Consider the following 12797-nt stretch of genomic DNA (forward strand, 5'->3'; position numbering starts at 1 on the left):
CGTACCGTGATTGTCTATGCTAACAAGCGGCTAGAGCTCTCACTTTTTCATGTTTCCCCATCCAGTTACCGTGATTTCGTTGTCTTTTGGTTGCTCGCAATGCACTAATACAAATATGTGACAGCTGTCGTGTCTCTACAGACATATATTGTATGATATAAAATACAATATAAATGTATTATTAAATCTACCGTGTGGTGGAGGCTGAATATTTATAATATAGTGTTATAATGTGTGTGCGCGGTAGTAGTCGTACTTTGAAAAGAAATTAGAGTGGTGATCACTCCCCAAGTGACAATCCTTGTGTCAGTGGGCGCGCTTGCCCTGGGTTGGTGCTGTTTAGACTCAGCGAGGATGGACGATGTTTCGCCGGGGTAAGTTACCAAGCAGCGACGGTTATCCCGACACTCTGCGATTAACGATGCTTGTCCGTTTTATTTTTAAACTCACCCCTTATGTTTTAGCCACATATGACATAGCAGCGACTTGTTAACGACCCCCACCCACTGCTAGCTAGTTGTATTGACTAGCATCGTCAAGTTAGCTAGCATCGATGACAGAGCCGTGGTCAACTAAACTCTTCACTTTTGGACACATTTTTATTGCCTAACGTTGCCTTTTAGACAGACGAGTGCCTTTTACGAACCATTGAATGGTTTCTGGCTGTTAGCTGAGCATCAACACATGGTCGTCAGCAGCAGGCAGCTATCATGTTAGTTAAAAGTTAAATGGCTAGCCGTGCTAGCTAGTGCTAGTCAACAATCTCAACGTGTTTAATCCCCAATATACATTGTTCACCTGTGCACTGTGATTGAATCAACGACGAGCTTTTTCTCACGCCAAGTCAACTGTCCTGAATGACGCAGTCAGTGTTGTCAAAAGTCCTCATCGTGTTTACTAATGAAGTATTGTTTGAGTTTCATAATGACCACATGGGTTGCATGTCTGACTTTGTAGGATTTGTTCCTGTAGGATGACAGTCATGTAACATCATCAGGTTCCATTGGACAGCAAGCTACATTCACTCCAGTTTAGAGTAATTCTGTAATTCATGGAGTAAACTACTTTTTGAATGAAGTCAGAGGTAACATTCATTCCATGTAATGTGGAAAATGAAGGACAGGATAAAAATAAAATTTTGAAGTGGCTAACAATTAATTAGGTTGATTGGGTGTTCTGAAAGTGTTCCATTTGGAGGACCTTTGGTCAAAGTCTTCACTGATTCCTTGCAAACAAAGCTCCATGGCTTCCTGACACCCTTTCAATACAGATTTGTCACGATTATTTGGAAAATAAAGATTTTAAAAAATCTTCCAAGGTCCAACATTGTGTGACATTGACATTTTTCTTGCGCCGTAACACAGCAGTCCATACATTCATACATAAATACATTGAAGTATTTTTAAGCACAGAAATTTTTTGGCTGTTATGCCAATGCAGACGCAAGAAACAGCTGTCAAGTGAAGTGCCAATCAAAAGTTTGAACTTTTTGTCATGAAAATGGTAAACGAGCCGTCAGGTTTATTTCAAGATGCAGAGAAAAGTGATTTCCTCTCTTTGTAAAGGACGTTTGATATGGCATTGCACTGTGACTCAATCACAGTGACCATTGAATGAAATGTGATGAATCAGAACTGAAATGATATAACTTAAGACTCACCTTCAAACCCTAATGACCCAGATTTGTCATGTCATGTGTCTCCAGCGAGGAGGTGCCACCACATTTCAAGTGCAACGCCGAGCCGGATGAAGACGAGGCGGGAAATGGCGGGATGCTCACCTTCAACCATGCGCACATGAGGAAAGCATTCCAGCTCATGAACGACCTGAGGAGGTATGTTGCTCTTCGGATTCCCCGGTAACATCTTGCTCCCGGGTCCGTTGTTCATCTTGTCTGTCTTGCAGTAAGAACATGCTGTGTGACGTCCAGCTTGTGGCGGGAAGCATCACCGTGGCGGCGCACAGGGTGGTCTTGGCTGCGTCCAGCCCCTATTTCTGTGCCATGTTTACAGGTGCACACCCTTGTCTATGTGTGTTCGAGCACGGGTACGCTTCAGTGCTGACGTCTGTGTGTGTGTGTGTATGTGTGTAGGTGATATGAGCGAGAGCAAGGCCCAGCAGGTGGAGATCGGCGAGGTGGACGGACCGACGCTCAGCAAGCTGGTAGACTACATCTACACGGCTGAAATAGAAGTCACTGAGGATAACGTCCAGGTGAGATGTCTGCTAGGAAATTAGAAATATCACAATTAAAACGGGACAGTCAACCAAACAAAAAACATTTTCATGCACAGATGACAAGTTCAGCTCAGTGACTGGAGATATTTTGAGTAATAAACACACATTACTTACACACATTTAGTGGGACTAAAAATGTAATTTAATTTATATATAAAATAATTTTTAGGTGTGCAAAGACTTTCAAGGCAGTATAGAAATGTCAGTCTTGTTGCAAGACTTTGCAATGAAAGCATTGTTGAGTACACAAAACAAGATCGCGTCGCATCCTCGAAACTTCCTGTCATTATTAAGCCCAGGAAGTGTGCATGGAGAGAGGCAGGAAATCCTCCCTCTCTTAGCTGCAGAGTTCCTCATCGTCTTTTTTACTTTCTTGTGTTTACGACGAGCTGACGAAGTTCGTATACCAGAAAGAACGTCAGTCATCATACAACATACTTAACATAACCGAAACATTAGAAACAATAAACTGTTTATTTATAGAGGTTTTATAAACTGGGGAAAATACTCAGATATTAAAAAGGGGACATAGCGCCACCTGGTGAATAATTAATTTTTAAAGAAGACAGAGTAACAAGAGCTGGTTTTGCAGGTTCTGCTGCCGGCCGCCAGTCTGTTACAGCTGATGGACGTGCGTCAAGCTTGCTGCGACTTCCTGCAAGCGCAACTTCACCCCTCCAATTGTTTGGGCATCCGTGCCTTCGCCGACCTGCACACGTGCACGCAGCTTGTCAGCCAGGCGCACGCCTACGCTGGTAAGATTCTCGTAATGCCCGTGTGTGTGTGTGTGTGTGTGTTGTATATGGGGATACTCTTCTCGTTGCTGGAATTCTACCATGTGCACAGCGATTAGGTGAGACTCAATGGTATTATTGAACTGCTACAGTGTAGTCAATCCAGAATGTTAATAAACCCTGAATATTTAATAAAGTCAAAGTCAGCTTTTGGCTTGAAGTCCATTGTGCTACTACACAATCATACAGTATTGCATACATACTGCACAAGTAGTTTAGTTTTGCATATGTACAACTACTAAACTAAAATAACACATTATAGCTCTGAATTAATAAAGTACCATTATTAAATACTTTGTTCTTTATGGTAGTTGAACGTGCTGACAACAAAATAACACAAAAACTATGAATGGAAATCAAGTTTAATAGAATGGCAATCAAAATGAAAGTGGTAAACACACTACAGGCCGATCCAACTCACATGTAATGTCCTTAAAACAAGTCAACATGCGGCTCAGGAGTGTTTGTTTCTTCCACGTTTGATTTCACAGGAATGTGATTGACTTGAAGTTACATGATGTTGTTTTAAGTGTTCCTTTTATTTATGTGAGCAGTATATTTCCTTCCAGGTAGTTGGCAGCTGGTCTCCAAGTGTGAGAGAGAAAGCCTTATCATATAGTCTGATGAATTCACTATATAGTGAACACTTATTAGTACACTACATAATGTACACTACTAGTGTGCAAAATGTTGTACGCACCACACAGTGTACACCCCGTGGCATTATTTTCGTAGTGTGCGCTGTGTTACTCTTTCTTCCATAATACACTATACAAAGTGTGTACTACATCGTGTCTGCTTAATAGTAGACACAATGCAGTGTACAGTAGTACTTTTGTAATGTAGACTTGGTAGTACACCCTAAGTCATGGGTCACAAACCTGTCGATCACAAGCCACCAATTGATCTTTGGGACTTGATCGATCATGAGAATTTCAGAAAAGAAATGTACTATTACGTTAGTGTCCCTCCCCTTTTGACCATTTTAAACGCCCTTGTGTACGTGTCATCGCTCTCCAGGCATGCAACCCACAAGCTCCATATAGTGCAAATACTCAGTTGTGACACGAGTGTGGAGCCATGTTGTGTGTTTTGTGTCCCACAGAGCAGCACTTCTCTGAGGTGGTGCAGTGTGAGGAGTTTGTGGCTCTTTCTCTGCAGCAGGTCTGCAGTCTCTTCTCCAGCGACAAGCTCACCGTCTGCACTGAAGAGAAGGTCAGGCAGACCACTTCCACACACACATCACAAAATAACACAAAACGAATGACTATGAGATGAAAAAGAAAGTGAGAAAGAGGAGGCTAAAGAAGTTCAAGTAGTGTGCAGAGCCAATAGGCGCTTTTGCAAAGTAATAATCTGCATACTTTCATTCCACTGTGCTCTTCTACATTATTCCATGCAAAATAGAGGCATTGAAAGCCAAGTCAGAAAGGTGCGTTTAAATAACAAAGCTGGACCGTTTGCCTCAGTGAAGCACAGGAGATGAGTGATGTTCCTATGAGTGTCAGCAATGAATGTGAAGCGGGAGATTAGACACAGCCTGCTTTGTCTGCACTCAGACCCATTAGGAACCAAGACCAGGTTCCGCAAATGGTCAGCCGACACTCTGCGTCTGCATCGTCACAGTCAATTGATTAAAATACTCATGAATTAGTCATCACGTCCACGCCCGATCGTCACTCTTGATTAGAATGTTTATGTCGTTTCATGATCATATCAGCGTCCACTCTTTATCTCCAACCTCAGGTGTTTGAGGCCATGATCTCGTGGATAAAACAGGACAAAGCAGCTCGCGTGGAGCACATGCCCAAACTGATGGAGCACGTTCGCCTGCCTCTGCTGTCCCGCGACTACCTCGTGCAGGTACGTTAAGGCAAACGTCAGCCTATTTTGTTGTTAGCCTTTTCATATTGGATTATTTTGTACATCATGCAACATGTGTCTAGTCCAGGGGTGTCCAATCTTTCACAATGAGTGCCGCACACTGACCAATCAAAGGATGCAGAGGCCACTTGGATATTAAACACTGTTCTAATGTGGCTATGCTAAGAAGTTATTTATATTTAACAACTTATCAAACTGGCGACTCCCAAATTGTCCATAGGTATGAATGTGAGTGTGAATGGTTGTTTGTCTATATGTGCCCTGTGATTGGCTGGCCACCAGTCTAGGGTGTACCCCGCCTTACGCCTGAAGACAGCTGGGATAGGCTCCAGCACCCCCCGCGACCCTCGTGAGGAAAAAGCGGTAGAAAATGAATGAATGAACTTATCAAACTGACGACTCCCAAATTGTCCATAGGTATGAATGTGAGTGTGAATGGTTGTTTGTCTATATGTGCCCTGTGATTGGCTGGCCACCAGTCCAGGGTGTCTCCCACCTCTCGCCCAAAGTCAGCTGGGATAGGCTCCAGCATACCCCCGCGACCCTCGTGAGGATAAGCGGTACAAAATGAATGAATGAATGAACTTGTCATATTTCTTTCCTTTTTTGGGGGTTTAATTTTATCTTTCGAACTTTCCAAATAAAAAAAGTTGTTTCATACATTGGACACCTTTTGGACACCGTATTAAAATAAAAAACACTTTAATATTAAAATGAATATAAAAAAATACAAATTCTTAATTGATCATCAGCAATGGGTGAAACCGTTGTTAAACGAATGTGTCCACCAGGGGGCGTCTACTGACTCTTTGCTTGCAGATAGCAGAGGAGGAGGCGCTGATAAAGAACAACAACACCTGCAAGGACTTTCTCATTGAGGCCATGAAGTATCACCTGATGCCTGCTGACCAAAGACACCTCATCAAGACGGACAGGACGAGACCACGGACGCCAGTCAGCATCCCAAAGGTGCTGCACCCCACGGCATCAACAACGACCGATACACATGTACGTGTCTCTTATCTGTGTGTGTGTGTGCATCATCAGGTGATGATGGTGGTTGGCGGTCAGGCTCCTAAGGCCATTCGCAGCGTGGAGTGTTACGACATCCAAGAAGATCGATGGTACCAAGTGGCCGAGCTGCCGTCAAGACGCTGCCGTGCGGGTGTGTGCTCATTAACGTTACCATGGCGCCACACTGGCCTCACGTCCTTTTATGTGTGTGTTTTCAGGCGTGGTGTCAGTGGCGGGTCGTGTGTACGCAGTCGGTGGCTTCAACAGTTCCCTTCGAGAAAGGACAGTGGACGTCTACGACGGCGTGAGGGACCAGTGGAGTCCTGTGGCGAGCATGCAGGAGAGACGCAGCACGCTGGGAGCGGCCATGTTGGGAGGTCATCTCTATGCCGTGGGAGGATTTAACGGCAGCATAGGTACACACACACACACATGCTACACATCACTTGTTGTGCCTCATTAACTGTTGCTTTGTCGTTATGCAGGTTTGTCTACAGTAGAAGTGTACAATCCTAAAAGTAACGAGTGGACATACGTCACGTCTATGAACACACGGCGCAGCAGTGTTGGCGTCGGTGTGGTCGACGGTACAGGACCTCTTTCTTGTCTGAGGACATCTCACACTGTTAACTGCCTCGTCATAGTGTATGTGTGTCCTTCAGGGAAGCTGTACGCAGTGGGAGGTTACGACGGGGCGTCTCGTCAGTGTCTCAGCACGGTGGAAGAATACAACCCTGCTGCTGATCAATGGTGCTACGTTGCTGACATGAGCACACGGCGGAGTGGAGCAGGTCACACACACTTTCACCAATGTTTGGCCACCTCATTACGTACAAATACCACACTTAGAATATTCTACCTTTTACACATTTGCATACTGACTACTGTGTACCTAATATACTAAGTGTACCTAATACACACTAGCTAGAGCATGCTTTGTAGTACGCGCCTTCTATGCACTTTGCTACCAGTACGCAATACCTAGAATGCACTTCGTAGTATACTAAATGCATACTAAGCAACTACTACAGTAGTGGATTAGTAGTGAGTATGTAATATTTTGTTTAAATGTACTAGTACCTTAATAGTCAGCACTTTGGTCATACACACTGCTTTATACGCACTTTCTTACCAGTACTCAATACCTAAAATGCACTTTCTAGTATGCACTGGTAGTTAAATAGTGAATGCATACTAAGTAGCTACTACGGTTACGTACACTACTACAGTAGTAGTTTAGTACTGCATATGCACAGTTTTGTAATAGTATGTATACACTTTGTTACTGGTACGGAATTGCCGGAATGCACTTTGCATTGTGTGTTTAATGCAAAGTCACATTACCGTAGTGTATTTGTACACACATAGTGTATTTGTACACACGTTGCGCTACCACACTTTGTGAAGTAACTATGATGGTTACTTACGCTATTGGCGTAATTAACTAGTTCATTCATTCATTCATTTTCTACCGCTTCTCCTCACAAGGGTCGTGGGGGGCCTATCCCAGCTGTCTTCGGGCGTAAGGCGGGGTACACCCTGGACTGGTCGCCAGCCAATCACAGGGCACATATAGACAAACAACCATTCACACTCACATTCATACCATACAATTTGGAGTCGCCAAATTTTTGGAATGTGGGAGGAAACCGGAGTACCCGGAGAAAACCCACGCATGCACGGGGAGAACATGCAAACTCCACACAGAGATGCCCGAGGGTGGGATTGAACCCTGGTCTCCTAGCTGTGAGGTCTGCGCGCTAACCCCAAGACCACCGTGCCGCCTAATTAACTAGTTTATTTTAGAAATTAATTTATAGTACTAGTAGTTGGTCTACTATGCTACAGTACACACTACATTGCACACACTCTACATGCATACCATGTAGTAGTAATACTCCACTCACATACATGTTAAAACAATATTTTAAGAATGAGCTGATATTTGTCCTAGAAAGCAAGCTAAAAATGAAATGTAAGGATGTTTTTAGGGTCAAGCCTAAAAAGGGTCAAGTGTAGTGTGGCATGTGTTTAGGTGTGGGAGTGCTGGGGGGGCAGTTGTATGCGGCTGGCGGCCATGACGGACCTCTGGTGAGGAAGAGCGTGGAGGTTTACGACACGCAAAGCAACACGTGGAGACCCGTGTGCGACATGAACATGTGCCGCCGCAACGCTGGTCAGTGGACATACAAACACACACACACACACACACGTGTTATTCATACAAGTAATACATATTCACGACTGTGCAGGCGTGTGCACCATCAACGGTCTGCTCTATGTGATCGGAGGAGATGACGGGTCCTGCAACCTTTCCTCTGTAGAGTTCTACGACCCTGCCGCCGACAAGTGGAGCCTCATCCCCACAAACATGAGCAATGGGCGGAGCTATGCTGGTAGGCTCCAGCCTTCCTTCCTGTTGGGGTATGATATAATAAATATGTATAATCGTAATTGTTTGATGCGTGCAGGTGTCGCAGTCATCGACAAACCCTTCTGAGCGCAGGCAGTGCTCTTGATGTTGAAAACTTGACGAGCAGCCACAACAGCGAGATGTCCACGCCGCTGAAACGAGCCAATCAGGGCGGATCCTGACGGGCTCTGGATCACGTTGCTGTTCACACTGTGGAGAACACTCCCGGTGATTAAAAAAACAGACGGATGCACTTTGGTGTTGAAAGCACAACTTCCTTCTCAGGCTCTCAACGCGGAAGCAACTGCGGCGATGGGGTGCACGTTGGAAGATGCACCACCAGATGGCGCACTCACTGGAACGCTTCTTTATGTTTACTTGGAGAGAAAGAACTTTTATATGCAAGTAAGTATTTTTGAGCATAAGAAGCACTGCTGAGGTGTGGACATGGCCAGGTTGGTACCCAACACATCAGGCTCACTACTGATGATGAAGATGAGGGTCACATGACTGATGTTTCAAAGTGCCAATATGTCATTACATGTAAAGAATGCTGACTTTGAAAGTGTCAAAATGCACTGTAGAGTTTAAACTTTCTGGTTATTTATTACATTCAAAGCATTTCGTGTCAAAGTCATGTGTTTTTGCTTCACTTGATTTCATGTTTCAAGATGCTAAACTACATTGATTTAAATTAAAACATTTAAAGAACCTTTAAAGAGGACCTGTTATGCTTTTTCCACCCTTCTAACCTATAAATGTTGTATTCTTGTGTTAAACTGTGCCACTATTTCAGATAATGAGGTTTGCGCCTCTGGAAGCGAGCCCTGAAAGAGTTTGGGGTGGCTCTGGATGCTTGGTTTCAGAGTTTTTCCTAACAACGACTTCCTGTTACGTCACGGTGACCCGGACGTCATTACTTCCCGCCCTTGTTTCAGCGTTAGCACGGAGCGAAGCTAACGCTAATGTCTTCTATGGAATATTTTTTTCAGGTTCGAAGGACAGCTAACTTACCCAAAGACCAGAAGTGGTTAAAGTTACAGATTACAGGTGAAGAGACAAATATGGGACTGTTTTGGCGAAGCTGGACAATCCGCCAAACCGTTGCTGAAGTCCAAAGCCTTTCCAACGCTATTTGGAGCCAGAAGCCAAGCTGTAAGTATCCTAACTGTGTTTATTATGTGTAAGTAAGCGGTTGTCTGTGTAGTATTACAATCTGTGTCCTAACTGTTTATTTTGTTTAAGTAAGCAGTTGTTTGCGTAGCATGATAGCGTTTTACCTGCATGCTTGCAAATTGAGTTATTTATAGCTTTTTTCACCTCAATCGCTGTGTCCACCCAGGGTTTTTAAAAACACAGGTAGTCCCGCAAATAACGTGCAATGAAGACATTACCGATGCTGTGCCACTTAAACGTAAATCAGGGTTCTCCAGCCAGTAGCTCCGAACCACTTTTTATTTAGCTATCCAAAGGCTGTATACATTTATTGTCAACTCCAATGCCGACTAATTAGACAGTGGGTTTCTGCAGTAGTGACCAATCACAGTGGAGTAGGCGTGTCCGAAGGCGGGCCGTAGATGGAATAAAATAAAAGAGACCGTTTTCGAAATCCAAGGAAATTTAGCTGGAATATGTATAGATTCTGGAAGATTAAGAAAACTTTCTGTGCGGGTTATCACGTGTAGCTGCTCTGCAACGCAATAAAATGTGCCAAAAAATTAGCATAAGAGGTCCCCTTTAAGGCACTTCTTAAATCGCTTGATAATTTGTGCCGTCATCAACGCGCGTCAACAGCGACATCTGTGATTGGTCGGCTTCGTACATTATTTCCGGGTTTTCCTTGTCTGTCTGGGAGGCGCCAAAAACAAAAACGGAGCAAGTTGATCATTTAAGCAAACAAGCTCGCACACGTCTTACATTAATTTACGCACCGCCCGCCGTGGATGTCGACAGTCGCCATTGTTGTTACTACTAACCCAGAAGTTAGCAAGCAGTTTGCGGTTGCTCGCACCAAAGAAAACGCGCCCCTTAATGTTTTAATTGAGAACTGCGTAGAGGTAAAAATGATCAAGACGCCGGCAAGTTACGTCGCAGTAGCGTACTGTCATTAAACTTAACTCGTTGTTCGGTACTGACAATACCCGGATGTTACACTGGCGGGTCACCATCTTGGCTACGTAGCTTAAAGGGATAATGAAAAAGTGTACAAATATGGTCATCGTCATTTCCGGTAAGTGCAGCGTTTGAGGTAAGACAGTAATTGATTTGAAACAGTAAAGACTGATTTTTTTGTTATTACCGAAAATATTTTAAAATTACATACTGGTTATAAACGGGACAAATAACATAAAATTCAAGGCTTTCGATCGTCCACACAACTTTTATTATTGCTGCTTCTTTTTATGGCACAAATAATAGAAAGAATACATTGTGTAAGTGTCGCTATGCTGTAACATGCAAGCCATTTTTTTAATCCATCACAAAGGACGAGCAGGATCACACACTAAACATCTACAGCTGCTTTGTACAGTTGGTGACTAGAAACAAGTCATTGTCTTCACACACTACAGTAAGTCATGGATGTGACAGCTGATCATCTTCATAGAAAAACAATCCCAGGGGGGCAAAATATCAAGAAGCAAAAAAAAAAAAAGTCAGGGGCAGGGGTGCACGCGTGTAATAATTTAAACATTTCTGACATTCATCCTTCAGGTGTTTATACAGAACATATATATTTATTTATATTTATATTTGTAAAGAAGTTAGTGCTTCATTTTTTCGAAGACAAAAAAACACAACAGGGCTGCATTCAGGGAATGCTGTGCAAATAACATTTCTTTTCCTTGACACCAACTCTCCGCTTTCTCATGAGCAGGACAGCGTCTGACGCTCACGTGACCTGCCAGCAGGAAACGACCACATGACGGCGATGCTTGCCAAGGTGGACCACCAGGGGGAGCCGCTGAGTGAGTTGCGCTTTTGTCTTCTTTGCCGAGACGTTGAAACGTTAAAAGGAAGGATAAAAGGTCAGCTGACGTCAAGAGCGACGACCGACTCGGATCTCTTTGACACCGGGGGGTTGGTTGGGGGGGGGGGGGGGGGGGGGGGGTGAGGACTGGATGCTACGCGGGCAGTGATTGGCCGAGGGTGGGCGTGCGTACGTGCGTGCGTGCGCTCCCTTCGAGTCACGCCACTGCTGCTCTTTCTGATAGTTTGGCAAATCCTTGAAGGCAGCAACCTGCTGAGGTGGACACTTCCTGTCACATGGTCGGCTGTGTGTCTTTTAGATGGACTTGGATGAATCTTGCTTGCTGATGAGGACCTCCAGGAGGCGGAGCTTGGCCTTGACTCTCTTGTAGGCTCTGTACTCGTCCAACATGGGCTCGCGGTCCTCCTTCTGGACATTCCTGTCGCACAGAGGAGGTTCAGTGGTTAAGATTTAAGGGTCATCATTTGGGGTCCGTTTCAAACCAAGTCCCCCCCCCCACACCCCATAACTCTCAGTTTGTCGTCTAACCATTGCAGCTCAGTCTGGCGAGTATTTTTGTACATTTTAGTTTAGTTGTATGACCACAGTTTGACTCAGGAACAGATTATTTCTATGTTTTTTTGAATTCTTGATGATCCTCTTGAATGATACTGTGTGTGCGTGTGCGTGCGTGTGTGTTCCACCAACCTGCCGTTATGCTGATAGAAATCTTCCTCAAAGTCTCGAATCGTCTTCCTCAGTTTCTTCTTCTCTGCTCTGGCTTTCCACAGCTGTTCCAGCAGCTCTGGCCTGAGATGGGAACAGGAAACAGGAAGTGAGTGCAGCGTCTAAACGTGATGGGATTGTGTGTGTGTGTGTGTGTGTGTGCGTGCGTGACCATACATGGACGAGGTGTTGGACGTGGACAGACGCAGGTCGAGCGCCAGCTTCCCTGAGCCTTCCTCCATCTTGCTGCTGATTGTCCCTCCAGGGGAGTCGTGGGGGTCGATGGCCATGATGACCTCCGAACCCTGCATCTCCCCGCCACTGCTCTCGCCTTCCTCCTCCTCTTCCTCCTCCTCCTCATCATCCTCCTCCTCTTCTTTCTCTGCTTCTTTGTCCTTGTCGTCTCCTTCCTGCCCTCCTTTGCACTCTTCCTCCTCCTCTTTGATCTCCTCCCAGAAGTGGGCCGTCTCGCCTTCAATGATTGGCTGGAGGGTTTGGCTCCGCCTCTTGCTGGAAGGCGACACCTGGGAGAGGAAGTAAAGAGTGCGTGTGAGTGATGCTAACGATGCTAACGTGTGTACTAGGGGTGTGAATCGATAATCATAATAGTTCAACATTAGAATCAACATGGTGCAAAATGAGAAAAGAAAAAAAATAAAATTCACTATGGTCCTAAAAAAAGGATTTGGCTTTATTCCTTCTTGGCACTTGGCAGTTAATTTAACGAAGTTACTTAAATGTTTTTTTTTTCTTTTTTTTC

The 12797-nt window shown here is 44.6% G+C and overlaps 2 protein-coding genes across 6 annotated transcripts in view; one reads left to right on the forward strand and one right to left on the reverse strand.

The window, feature by feature from the left end:
- The first annotated feature begins 232 nt into the window (after positions 1-232).
- klhl3 (kelch-like family member 3) lies at positions 233-12784 on the forward strand. The gene is made up of 17 exons (XM_058064682.1): positions 233-374; positions 1706-1834; positions 1906-2012; positions 2093-2214; positions 2831-2993; positions 4138-4247; positions 4779-4895; positions 5736-5885; positions 5964-6081; positions 6149-6346; positions 6416-6517; positions 6593-6721; positions 7966-8106; positions 8183-8326; positions 8402-9498; positions 11219-11309; positions 12103-12784. The coding sequence occupies exons 1-15, from the start codon at positions 355-357 to the stop codon at positions 8428-8430; spliced, it is 1779 nt and encodes a 592-aa protein (XP_057920665.1). The 5' UTR covers positions 233-354; the 3' UTR covers positions 8431-9498; positions 11219-11309; positions 12103-12784.
- The window catches only part of fam13b (family with sequence similarity 13 member B), a 45525-nt gene continuing 43431 nt past the window's right edge, over positions 10704-12797 (reverse strand). For all 5 annotated transcript variants that reach the window (XM_058064679.1, XM_058064680.1, XM_058064681.1 and 2 more), the window contains 3 exons: positions 12215-12561; positions 12020-12121; positions 10704-11750 (listed from right to left, as the gene is read on the reverse strand). In XM_058064679.1, the coding sequence (XP_057920662.1) occupies positions 11627-11750; positions 12020-12121; positions 12215-12561 (573 nt within the window). In that variant the 3' untranslated portion in view covers positions 10704-11626. The remainder of the gene's footprint in view (positions 11751-12019; positions 12122-12214; positions 12562-12797) is intronic.

Source organism: Doryrhamphus excisus, chromosome 2, assembly GCF_030265055.1.
Source record: "Doryrhamphus excisus isolate RoL2022-K1 chromosome 2, RoL_Dexc_1.0, whole genome shotgun sequence".
In the NCBI taxonomy this organism is placed as follows: Eukaryota; Metazoa; Chordata; class Actinopteri; order Syngnathiformes; family Syngnathidae; genus Doryrhamphus; species Doryrhamphus excisus.